Source organism: Xenopus tropicalis, chromosome 1, assembly GCF_000004195.4.
Source record: "Xenopus tropicalis strain Nigerian chromosome 1, UCB_Xtro_10.0, whole genome shotgun sequence".
Lineage (NCBI taxonomy): Eukaryota > Metazoa > Chordata > Amphibia > Anura > Pipidae > Xenopus > Xenopus tropicalis.
Genome location: NC_030677.2, coordinates 53,346,644 through 53,360,221, shown reverse-complemented (window position 1 = coordinate 53,360,221; position 13,578 = coordinate 53,346,644). Strand labels below are relative to the sequence as shown.

General features: G+C 36.1%; 1 protein-coding gene across 5 annotated transcripts in view; it reads left to right on the top strand.

The window, feature by feature from the left end:
• Positions 1-13,578, top strand: part of gria2 (glutamate receptor, ionotropic, AMPA 2) — a 79,340-nt gene that overhangs the window by 40,749 nt on the left and 25,013 nt on the right. For all 5 annotated transcript variants that reach the window (XR_004221074.1, XM_031896220.1, XM_031896223.1 and 2 more), the window contains 4 exon segments: positions 4,600-4,839; positions 7,132-7,328; positions 9,693-9,746; positions 10,452-10,613. Coding sequence is in view for 4 of the 5 variants with exons in the window: in XM_031896220.1 (XP_031752080.1) it covers positions 4,600-4,839; positions 7,132-7,328; positions 9,693-9,746; positions 10,452-10,613 (653 nt within the window). In the remaining variant the exon portion in view is untranslated.

The following is a 13,578-nucleotide window of genomic DNA, read 5'->3' as shown; positions in this document are numbered from 1 at the left end:
TTATTGGTTATTAGTTAATAAAGCATAGAAAAGGAATGAAAATTAAATATTCACAAAATATTCAAAACACTTCCTTTGTATCACACACATAGGGGCACATTTACTAAACAATTTTGAGATAATTTCATATTTTTTCTAACTTATAGAACATTTTGGAATGTATGCAAACTGTTTGTTAAAATTCCACAAGTTTTTTGTGTTTTTTGTTAAATTCCACGAAAAAATGCACTTTGCGCAAAGAATACGAACATTCCAGAATTCGTTAACACTTTGGTTACAGTTTCCTCAGGACTATCTTTTCTCCAGGTTTGATCTGTCGAGTTCCATTGAGCCCTGTGGTAGGCTTCCAAAGCCAGACATGAAAGGCATCAAAGCCAGAAAGGTTTTCGTGGCATAAGGAACTTTTCGGCATGAAAATATTGTGACTTTCGGAATGCAATTGTGATATTTTCGTACGAACGAAAGACATTTTAGAACTTTAGAAATTATCGTGGTTACTGCAAATTTATACCATATCGTGTTTTAAGCCCAGAAAAAACGGATTTTAGTAAATGTGCCCCATACTGTACCACAGGATAGAATAAACTTGGTCATTAGCCTTATGGTAATTTTTTTTTTTTTATCATATATGTGCAAAACATAAATAAATACATTCTTTTATTGAAATACCTTTAAATAATCTATGACTGTGTGCAATTGCCGGCATACAAACATAAATGCTTATAAAAAGCCGCTGAGAGTTAAGGGGATGGAAGATTTAAACTATGAGGTGAGACTGTCGAGGTTGGGGTTGTTTTCTCTGGAAAAGAGGCGCTTGCGAGGGGACATGATTACTCTGTACAAGTACATTAGAGGGGATTATAGGCAGATAGGGGGTGTTCTTTTTTCCCATAAAAACGATCAACGCACCAGAGGTCACCCCTTTAGATTAGAGGAAAGGAGCTTCCATTTGAAGCAGCGTAGGTGGTTTTTCACGGTGAGGGCAGTGAGGTTGGGGAATGCCCTTCCTAGAGATGTGGTAATGGCAGATTCTGTTAATGCCTATAAGAGGGGCCTGGATGAGTTCTTGAACAAGCAGAATATCCAAGGCTATTGTGTTACTAATATCTACAGTTAGTATTACTGGTTGTATATATAGTTTATGTATGTGAGTGTATAGATTGGTAGGTGTGGGTTGTGTGTGCTGGGTTTACTTGGATGGGTTGAACTTGATGGACTCTGGTAATTTTTCAACCCTATGTAACTATGTAACTATGAGAGAGAGCCACACTGCAGTACTTGCTGCTGAAATGTGCTTTAATTACACAACATGTTTCGAGCACTAAAGCCCTTTAAGTTGAAAAAAAAGACATTAAGAGGGCAAATTAAAGTGAAAACTCATGGATGAGATTCAATTTGAGATGCAATTCAATTAAAAAAACAAATCTCACGGTTTATCATGTGTAAACTTTATTGAAATCATTCAATTAAATCAATCAATTAACTAAATTAGAAGAAAAGTTATTTTCTTCAGTTTTTTTTCATGTGATAAACCGTAAGATAATCATTTCTTACTGATTTGAATCTGGTCCTTTATCCCTATAGAAAGGAACTGCATTTTATGTAGGAAGAACATTGGTTAAGGCCAACTAGGGCATAAAAGTATAAAGACAACCTTTAAAAAATACTTATCACAATATAATGGAAACTTACATTCCTTATAAAAAATGATTTATCTAAGAAAGAAATACTGTATATAAGAAGGATATGAATCAGAGTTCTGGCTACTAGTGATGAGCGAATCTGCCTATTTATTTAACAAAATTTGTTTAAAAAACAGCAAATGTTGCCATCCAAATGCTGGATTTTACGTTGTTATTTTATGTAAGTTCCGGCAGAAGAAAAAATGCATAAAAAATTTACGCCATTTTTTTACATGGCAACCGATAACAGCATAATAAATAGGCCCCAAAGTGTGCACTAGAGTACAGCTTTCAGACTAATCTAAGCAGATAAAGATCTGATATGCATGACATCGATTGCATTGGCAAATAGCCCTCCATTCTATTGATAAATACATTTTATTTTTGTTTATTCAAGGTTTAGGAGCACTGTGTTGTTTTCTATACCATTAGTGGTCGGATTTCAAGGAAATAGGTTCAGGGGTTGGTGGTTTGATTGATTTGCCTTAGCCTAAAGGTGGCCATACATGTAAGATTTGCTCGTTTAGCGACCTCGCCAAACAAGTGAGCCTTTCTGCCTTGGGTGGGTAATGTTGTGCTAATGTGATAGTTAGCCCTAGGGTCAAATGATCACATTACAATAAGGGGATATGAAAAGTCAGGTCGATCCAACAGAAAAATCAAGCCTGCCTTATAGACATCTGGCTGGTTTTTGCCCAGATTTCGGTCAAGGAGGCCTGTCAGAGGGTCCCATACAAGGGCAGATAAGCTGCTGAATCGGTATGAAAGACCCAAATTAGCAGCTTAAATCTGCCTGTGTATGGCCACCTTTCATGGGATTTTCAGGTTGACTAATTGCATGGGGATACCTTAGGCCTTCTTAAAGTATCAAAGTAAAAAAGTTTTTTCTAATACTGACAATAATTATATTGAACCTTATCATTTAGGCTTTAGGGACTGAATGGGGATGTTTTCAGTATCTCGTATGGCTTTTTGAAACCCAAACAAAAGAGAAAAATACGTGTAGAAACCTTTACATTTCTTGGCTTACACACAGCCAAATTGCTAAAAACTGATGATTGATATTCACCTAAATTCTAGCAAAAAGTACGTTCTGCAGCTGTGCTGCCATAAAGAGCTATTTTAGGGCTCACTACAATCAGTGTTAATGGGTCATTTAACACCATCTGCAGTAGATTTAGGAAGGAGATAAAAGTTCTTCCGCTCTTCTTCCTGTGCAGCTACAGCCATCAATACGATCATCAAGTCATATCAAATAGTAAGTTCTTGGAAAATGAGTCTCCCACTGCAAGGGGCTGATTTACTTACCCACGAACGGGTCGAATGGAGTCCGATTGCGTTTTTTTCGTAATGATCGGTACTTTGCGATTTTTTGGAGATGATAGCTTAAAATTAATTCACAGCTTGATAAATACTCTAAACATTGCATAGCGATGCTTGGTGGGGTGTATTTGATGGCCTTTCTTTAAACAGCTTTGTAAATAGGTCCCCAAATTCCATAATATAAATAGAATCTCAGTGGTTTAAACAACATGATGAGAAGGTAGTATAAGATTAAAAACCTCCCAAAAGTGTTTCATCCTTCCGTAGAAAATAATGGAGTGAAAAAGTAAGAAAAATCAAGAAGTGCAGTCGTATGATAAGGAAATATTTCTATACAAGTTGACATTTTATAAATATGTAGGCTGGAAAAATCGGCACAGTCTAAAATCTTTTCCTCATTTCACTTCAGCTTTATAAATAGAGCTCTAAATATCAGTATGAGAGCATAAACAGATGGGGCACACTGAGAAATAGATTTATTAAAGTCTGAGTAAATCTATCATTTTTTTTATCACTTGACCTTGCTAGTAAGAAATCATGGGTACTGTTTTTCACTTTGTTTCAATCTTGCATATTCATTTATTATCCTGTCAGTTTTCCTGGGCATGAAGATTCCCTTTTTAGTCTCTTGGATCAGTTATTGGTTGCTTTGTATGTAAATATGTATGTTCAATGTATACACCTATTTATTGTACAGCGCTGTGCAATATGTTGGTGTTTTTATAAACACATAATAATGATAAAGATTTCCCAGAATATTCTTGATGATTTGAACAAGGTTTCTGTAAGTTCCTGTAGGTTTCGGTTGAAGGATTTGCTAACCCAACTCAATAATTCTCTAGATGTTACATAAGTATTCATCAAAGTGCTTGGTATTAGCCATTCATATGAATAAACGGAAATAAGTGGATAAATAAGGCTTAATTGGTAGAAATCAAATGTTAGTACATTATTCTAGGCATTTACCAGAAAAACTAAGTCTCCATAGGCTCCTCTGTAAGGGATATAAGGGACAACATGAAGACACACACCTACAGGTGTCTAGGTGCCTATATAGAGACAGAAGTAAGTTGCCAATTTATCCTTTCAAAAATTGTCAGCATTGTCCATTGGCCAAGGTCCACGTTGGTCTGGGTTTCTTAATTTTTTCTCACTGACCCAAAGCTACAATTACTGAGGCACAACATCTGCTTCAAGAATGTTACACTGTGGGAATACATTTCTGATTATTAAAGAGTTAATGGAGACACAACCTAAACAGTGCGGGTGCCAAAACTAGGAATTGAAGATTTCTAGCTGGTCTTTCTGCATTCATCTGAATGACTGGACTGTGTCAGGTTGTCATAGAGTCCATTTGGCATATAACCACCTACCTGCAGCAATACAATCACTAGCCCTGTAGTTTGATCACCACATTCAGACAGATGTTGGCCTATTTTGGTTATATTGTTTAAACTGTTACATTTAATCATTTATATTGCAGATATGTCTCAAGTCCTAACAGTGCACAAAAATGGTTTAGTCTCTCATTTATATAACATAATGAAACCATTGCAGAGTTTAAATCAGTTTTCTTCTGACTTTTGTCTTGCAGTCTGCTCGCAGTTTTCCAGAGGAGTCTTTGCTATATTTGGATTTTATGATAAGAAGTCTGTAAATACTATCACATCGTTCTGTGGAACTCTTCACGTCTCCTTTATAACCCCAAGCTTTCCAACAGATGGCACCCATCCATTTGTTATTCAGATGAGGCCGGACCTCAAAGGAGCCCTGCTCAGCCTGATAGAGTACTATCAGTGGGACAAGTTTGCATATCTTTATGACAGTGATAGAGGTGAGTTTTAACTCTGCTTTGACTTAGTTAAGGAATGACCTAATGTGTGCTTGAGTTTTACTGGGTTATTTTTGCAAGGTATTAAAAACAGCCTTTATTTCTTTTTTATTTTTGAATCAAATATCAGTAGCCACACAGTCAATGAATAATGCTACGCTTCTCTCTTATAACTGATAGAATGCTTCGCAGAATCGTTTTAGCTTCAAAATGTCACTTAAGCTAGTTTATATAAATGAATATCAATCTGAAAGCTAGCAGTGCACTGGGGAAACCTTATGCTTGAACACAAAAGGAAATTGATATTATATTAAGAATATGATCAATCACACACAAAGGAATGTTTAAAGGTCATAGAATGTAATGCACCTTTCTAACAAACTAATTCGATTTGGCAGATTTCAGCATTGAGTGCCCAATGTAAAACATTCAGCTTAATCCTCTTATATAAAAAATATGCAGTTTGCCCAGAAGATAGATTCTAAGCACAAAAATGGTCTTTCTTATTTACTTTTAAGTAAAAAAATGCTGACCTTAAATTGATGTTCATAAGCACAGGGGCAGAGTGGCTGGCACTATAGGGATATTAGATATGATAAAATGAAATGGTAGTCTGTATAAAGCCCCAGGGCTATAAACCAAGTGCTTTTATATAGCATAAGGAAATGCACAAGTGTCTTTTAATTATATGTATTCTTTAGGGCAGGTTGAACATTGTATGGTTTATTTGTATGCAGGAGCATTTGTATAAATAGTCAGGGAATGGAGGCGGTATGGAGAGCTGGACACAATATTCAGATCTTGGGAGGGGGTGTTCTCTCTAATAATAAAACAGTACCTTGCACTTGATGGTTAAGTTTCATGAATACATATTGGTGGAAAAACAATCTTATTGGATCTATTTGATGTTTAAACAATGTTTAGCAGACTTTAGGTATGGTGATCTAAACTATGGAAAGATCCCTTGCCCATAAAACCCCAGACCCCAAGTTTTCTGAATAATAGATCCTGTATCAGCATCTGAATGAAATTAAAAATGAAGGCTTCATGTACAGCCCATATTGGTAGCCACTAAAATGGACCAACGAAATGTACCGCAGAGCTATTTATGGCTATGGCGTGCAATCTAGCCTCTAAATAAGGCTAAGCCTGGCTTAATGAAGCAAATTAGCGAACCAGAAATGTGGTTGTCTGTGAGAAAAATAAGCACAGAGAAGGCATTCAACGAAAGCTGTGAGAAAACAAAGGTCTCTGATTTCCTTTCCTGCCCAAATTGATCTGGACCAATGCATAGTAAATGCCACCTTGAAAGCATGGATAATATATTAGTATTTGCAATCCATTAATATGTATAGTGTGTGTATTCAGTGAATCTCACTTTATTCATTCAACACAGATCCAGTTTGTGCCTTTGTGCCCCCATGTGAGTTTCACTCGGCTCTGACATATTCTGTGCATACCAATTTATCTTGCAGCTATAACAACCTCCATAACTTATTTACATTCCATTAACACTATTTATTAGCTTCCACAATCATGCAAAGCAGAGTACATTCATTGCATATTATTTTTTAAAATAAAAATGTAAATGTATATTTGAAATATCGTTTGACAAGAATGTTCTTAATATGCAGTTCATGTACATTCCAAGCTAAAATAATGTTTATGCTGGGGAAATTTTAATAAAGATATCTTAGGAAACAGATAACAATATAATAGATATGAAGACACACACACACATATTGGGTTTCTTTTAGAAGATACTGTATCTATTTCAGCTAATACTGGTAAAGTTGGTCAGATTGTTACCAGATGTAATCTCACCTATCCATGCTTTCTGGTGAGATTCACACATTACTTATAGGGCATAGGGCACCAAGCAGGAGTAGTTTAGGACATGTGGGATTTTGTTTTTGGGGCTTATCTACTTGACTTGGCAGACTTAAGCAGGGTTGCATTAGCTGCCTTGGGTACATGTATTTTCTTTTTTATAAATGGAGCTGGGGGGTGAGGGGGTAGGGGTGTGGGGATGCTCTGTGGGAGTGACATCATGAGCTTGATGTAGGGGCGTATTTAGGTCTGGTACCTAGGGCAGCACCGGACCTAAATACACCTCTGGTCTTAAGTACTAGGGGGCAACCATTTTACCAGTCCCATACACAAGGAAAAAAAAATAATAAACACATAAGACACTTTGTCTTGATTTTCAGCAGGTTCATAGACTGGGATCTGTTGTTCCTTGGGTACATCTATTTTCTACAGATGAGAAAGTAACTGGATTCTGTTCCTTCATAGGTTTGTCAACTCTACAAGCTGTGCTAGATGCAGCAGCTGAGAAGAAATGGCAAGTGACTGCAATCAACGTAGGGAACATTAACAATGACAGGAAAGATGAGACTTACCGTTCCCTTTTTCAGGACCTAGAAATCAAAAAGGAAAGGAGAGTGATTCTGGACTGTGAGCGGGACAAAGTCAACGACATCGTGGATCAGGTTTGTCATAGCTGACATCAAACACTGTGCAGACAGCTGCCATCACAATGGGGTGCATGTATCAAAGGAAGAGGTTCGATTGAAACACTAATGATATTTATCAAAGATTACAATGGAAAAAGCTGTACTAACTTGATACTACGAAACCAAATCATATTACACATTGCTGTATGCTATACAGGTGCAGGTTATTGTTTATTTCCTAACAATGCAGTAAATTGCAATTAATAATATCATACTCTTTTTTAAATTGCAAGCATTTGGTAATGTATTCTGATTTTTATTTTGCTCAGTATACCCCATTTTCAACATTGTGCAGTATAGGGCTTGTGTTGCACACAGTTTGTGCCTATTGGTTTAATGAAGAAATATAAATGGTTTTCTATTTACAGTATATTTGTGGTACTAAACAGGGCAAAATCTGCAACTGAAAATCACATTCTGCTTACTGTTTTCCCTCTGAACATAATCAAAACAAACCTGCAGATCACTGAGAAGCCCTCTGTATAAACAAACTTTCTCTCATCTTCCGCCTGTTATACAGGTTTTCATGAACTGCAGATTAGTTTTGATTAAAAGTATAGTGCTGTTCAGATTCCTATTTTGCCTTGTTTGAAAACTATGATACTATATAGTTTTGAAACATATTTAACATATTATACTCAAAACAGAAAATGAAATTTAACGTTACTTTTCATTTCAGTTTTTTTTCTGATTTGTGCACCAAACCAAAGACAACACATATATCTTTTTGCCTGTTGTTTTAATTATTTTCAACAGAATCCATATTCATTAAACTAATGCTTAATTAGGAGAGGTCAGTACCCTTTAAAATAACATTCAACATTTGTATCAGAAAACCTCAACTTAACTTTCTAGGAACGATGAACACACATTCTTCCAATATTGTCAGAATCCCAAACCTAATGCTGAATTTGTTGCATCCGTAGCATACATGCAGAATTCTCCGCCAGCTTCTTCACGTCTGAGGGGGACTCGCTTGATCAGGCTGCTGATCAAATTAAACAGCTGATAGAATTAAACTGTAAACCAGGCCAACAAATAACCCCCAAATGGATTTCCATGGAATTATTGTCTGACCCAGAACAGTATATGGCTGCATTTCTGATCTGTTGAATGACTGCATTTTAGCCATCTTTATATGCGGTCAAATAAGACGATATTAATCCAGGTATCTGCAGACTGATCAGTCTCAGCCAGTGAGAGCACCTTTAGGTCCTTTATTTGAACATTTATATTTTAAAATATGTAGTATTTGTGCCAATAGCATCAAATGCTCCCCTCCCATTGCTGGGCACCAGGCCTTACAGCTGTTTGAACTGAACTCACTGCATTAAAGACTTTGGCAGCACAGGCTCCATAATGCTTACTTCTCAGTCTATAGAGTACCAACCAGCTATTGGGTTGCATACAATCAGAGAAAACATTCAGTTAATTGAGCTGTAAATCGGGTTTAATTTTAGCTGTAAGTTTATCATATACCACAGGGATTCTAGAGGCCAGAATCTAATTGTCACACTATAAAACACTTGTGAACAACTGAGCAGGAAATAATTGCACTGAATTTGCATTATTAATGGCGTGTGATAAGTGGCAGTATTGAAGCTGCCTATGTGATCCAGGCTTAAGGTCTTCCCACCAGTGGGCCAGTCTCACACTAGTGACAATTTTTTGCACTTCATATAAACAATTAAATACTTGAGGGTTCCTTTGTGACCTAAACATTTGCCTCTATCTGCCAGGGATCAGTTCTACTCTTTGCAGTCTTTTTGCATTAATGTTGGTCCTTCAGCTGCTGGGAAGCCTAGAGAATACATTTTATTACATATTCTGTATATTATTTAACAATGTAAGCTTCTTATTTGGGAAGATTACTATTCCTGTAGTTTTAGAAAGCACTATTGCTGTCTGAATTATCTATATTTTTTTTTTCTTTTTTTTAAACTTTCACTTTTATAATCTTTTACTGACACCATGGAAATATATTTGGCTTATTGGATACATTCTATCCAATGTCACTTTTCTTCATTATATTTGAATATATCAGACTCCACAAGAGGGTAGAATCTTGGAGACTGATCCAAAATGATAAAGCTGAGTAATGTAAAATTAAGTGATAGTGTCCAATATATATTTAAGTACCTGAAATATTGTCTTAATGTTAAAATGCACACAAACTAATATAAAGCATTTAAACCATGGTAGCTTTGCTTTATTCTGCCTTAATTTCACAAGTATTTTTTTTTTCACAAGAATGGTAATTCCTGCAATGTATTAATTTCAAAATGGATTGACTCATATTTATAAAGCAACAATTACTTTCCAACATTTCTCAATTTATAGGTTATCACTATAGGAAAGCATGTTAAAGGATATCATTATATCATAGCGAATCTGGTAAGTATAATGTATATTACGATGTCTGGTTTTAACTTTATGTACATAAGGGTTCTGTATATTGTTTCATAGAATAAACACTTGGGAATGTTGTAGCTTATTTACAACATAGATAAGTAGAAGTTGCCATATTGCTTGTATTAGCAGAGGTAAGCCTGACAATTCACCTAAGACATTAACACAAAAAATACCCTCTATTGAAGGCTATTATATTAAGTGTAAGAAGAATATTGAGGTTCATGTACAGAAAGATAAGGAAAGTAGTAAGAAACATGGCAACCTATAAATATTTGTAATGCATGAGTCTTGTTTTATGCAATGAAGTGGAAATATTATAATGTAGCTCATTTCCTATTTAATTTAAATGCATTTGCAGTTCATTGATATCCGTACATTGTATATTTGCCGTGCAACAGTTATGCATTATCATCTAAGGAATTATGAGTAGCCTCATATGCTATAGCCTGTTTCAAACTTTTGTAATTTACCTAGATCATTCTGTTTATGATAATATTATGCAGCCATTCCTTCCAGTGGTGCTTTTGGAAACAGCTTTCAAGGCTTAGGCCTGTGCTACACAAGGTGCTATGATCACCACCAAGCTGCATAGGTTGTCAGAAACCCTCACTTTCATTAAGAGAAAATATATTTGTGGAAGAAACAGCAAAAATGAACATCTAATAAAAATGACAATTTTTTACTCAGGGATTTACAGATGGAGATTTATCAAAAATTCAATTTGGAGGAGCTAATGTTTCAGGATTTCAAATTGTGGACTATGATGATCCCTTAGTGGCAAAGTTTATACAACGCTGGTCAACGTTAGAGGAGAAAGAATACCCTGGTGCCCACACTACAACAATTAAGGTAATCGGATATTAAAATCTTGTTATGGGACCAATTACTTGTGTTATCATTTATTTAAGGGATGTCTGTAACTATACTTTAATGTTTCTGAAAAAGATTCAGCACCCTTTTAGGCAGCAATAGTGATGAGCGAATCTGTTCCGTTTCGCTTCGCCAAAAAATTTGCGAATTTTTCAAAAGATCCGCGAAAAAGCGAAAAATTTGCGAAACGGCAAAAATGTTGTGCGGCAAAAAAAATTGTTGCCCGTGGCTATTATTTTGTCGCACACGGCTATTATTTTGTCGCTGCGGCTATTATTTTGTCACACGGCTATTCTTTTGTCGCCCGCGGCTATTATTTTGTCGCCTGCGGCTATTATTTTGTCGCGCAGCTATTATTTTGTCGCCCGCGGCTATTATTTTGTCGCATGGCTATTCTTTTGTCGCCCGCGGCTATTATTTCATTTCCGTGGCAAATTTTTTCATCCGTTTCGCGAAACAATCCGCCAATGGCGAAATGCGGAAATTCGCAGTGAATCCATGCCTGCCGAAACATTTCGCCCATCACTAGGCAGCAATACTCATGTCTAGAAAATCAGAACAATTTAATTCCAACTTACCTTTGTAGGGGGTCCCGTGGGTGACTTGCAGAGCACGTAAAATCAAAATTGTTTTCACAGCATGTGTGATCTGTGATTTTGCCGCATCACAGGTCGTCTGCAATTTCAGCCAGGTGGGGTGGGGGCCTGGGGAAAAAATTTAGTAGGGGGGCCCTCATAGTTACACCACTGATCCTATGTATATTGATTAGTTAGTGATCTGTATAGAATTACAAAATTCTAGACTGAAATGATGTACTGGAACCCTCTGTATCTGGTTTTATGTATTGTGACCTGCTCCCAAATCTAAATTGTTCCAAAGGAGTGGGTTATTCCATATAAACGGCCCAAAACCCTTCCCACCAGGATTGGTGGTAAAGGATGTGGGACCCTAAAGTAAATTCCAAATAACAAACCTTATATAAATGAGTGCAGTTCTGTCCTGTGTCTGAACTGTGTTCTTCTGGTTTCTCTGTCTATATACTGTGTATTTGTATGTATAGATGGATTGTATTGTATCAAATGCTGACAACAGGTTCATTCATATTTAAACAATCAGCGTCTTAGAATGATTTTTAGCAATTTATTAGCTAGATATTACTGTCTGACCTTTAGTAATGAATTTCATGTCTTGAAATGGGCAGATATCTGACTTTCAGTCTACAATCCTTGGCCTTAATTTGATTGATTTGTTTCTAAACTGCTGTTGGCCTTACTATAATGACCATATTTTCTGTTGTTCTTTTATCTGTAATACCTGAGCGAATTGTCTTAAGTGTTCTGCAATGCATTTACCTTCTGTCTTACACAATTTCAATGCATTGTAAGTGCTTGGGGAGGTAAAATGAATACATTGTCCTTGTTTGTCAGGCTGTGTGCGCTGGATTTCTTGGCAAATTCTCAATATCTCTGTTTAAAGAAGAGCAAAAGACTAAAAAAGAATATGACTTGAAATGTCATGCTTCCTATACTATGCTGTCAGTTGCACTGCACATGCTCAGTGTGCCCTGGGCTACTGTTGAGAAGCAATTGTTGGGAACTTCAGAAATCCCCAATACATAAGCACAAAGTTAGAAGCTGATTCTACTTTAATAATTATTAATCAATTCCAGTGCAGAATGCACTTGATTCTTTGCTGATATTTGCTGTTATAGGATTTGCTGAACATTGAGCTGGTTCATTATATAAAATACAGGATTTCCAGCCATATGCTTTTCAGGCTTTAGTTCTCATTTAAAACCAAATTGTAGCAAGCGCAGTCATTGTATCTTTTAAATAGCTTGCTTCAAGTAGGAGAAATTAACCTTGGATACACGCTCATCTGTCTGACCTTATGGTTGACATTTGCTATTAAATACAATACTGTACATCTCATAGATGGCCTGGAAAAAAAATAATTACTGAAATAGTGTAATTAAAGCTTCTGTAATTGGTAGAAATGACAGCAGATGGCAATAAATAAAGTAAAACAGTGAGAGCAATTTGACATTTCTGTGCTGAGGTAGAAGCCAAAACCTTTATTTTATGAGATGTGGTAAATTAAAGTATTCCACAATAAAGGCACTTGGTCAATATCTTCAGATGTCATTGTTTTTGTAGGCACCTAATAAAGATAATTAGATCTCTGCCCTCAAGTGCTTCTTCTAGCACTGCCTCTCTTACATTACCTTACAGAGAATGTGCCGAGTTACAGAGGTTCTGACTCTTGGAATATTCTACTATGCACCTCAAGGGGCAGAAAACTTCAGTTTTGATATCTCTAACCTTTAGCAAAGTTGAAGATTAATGATGAGCAAATCTGTCTGTCGCTGAAAACTTAGCGAAACAACAGGAAAATTTGTGAAACAATGAAAAATCCGCCAAACGCATTTTTTGTCCCTCGCGTCTTTTTTTTTTGCGGCGACCATGGTCATTTCGACACAACCGCACACAATTTGACCTGACCATGACTTTTTTTGATGTGCAAAGAATCTTTCCGCTGTGAATTTTCTCTGAAGTTTTGCAGAACAATTCGCCAATGGCGAAATGTGGAAATTTGCTGCAAATCCATGCCTGGTGAAAAAAATTCACTTATCACTATTGAAGATTTCATCCTTTAGATAATGGAGCTTTAGTTTGCAGTTGCCATCAGTCTTGTACACTTAATCAAACAAATAATCTTGCATTTGCTTTAATGAGTATTAACCTGTAAAAATACTTAGAAACCATCTAAAATTGTTAAAAGTAAATGTGTAACTTAAAAACAAATTTAGTGTAAAATTACCTAGAGTCTCTTCTTAGCACTTTTGCAACTTGCATTCAATATTTTTTCTAGATTTCGAGAAATTTGTACACCTCAAACAAAATGAAATTGAAACACTAGTGCCACCTGCTGGTCGCTTCTGCCA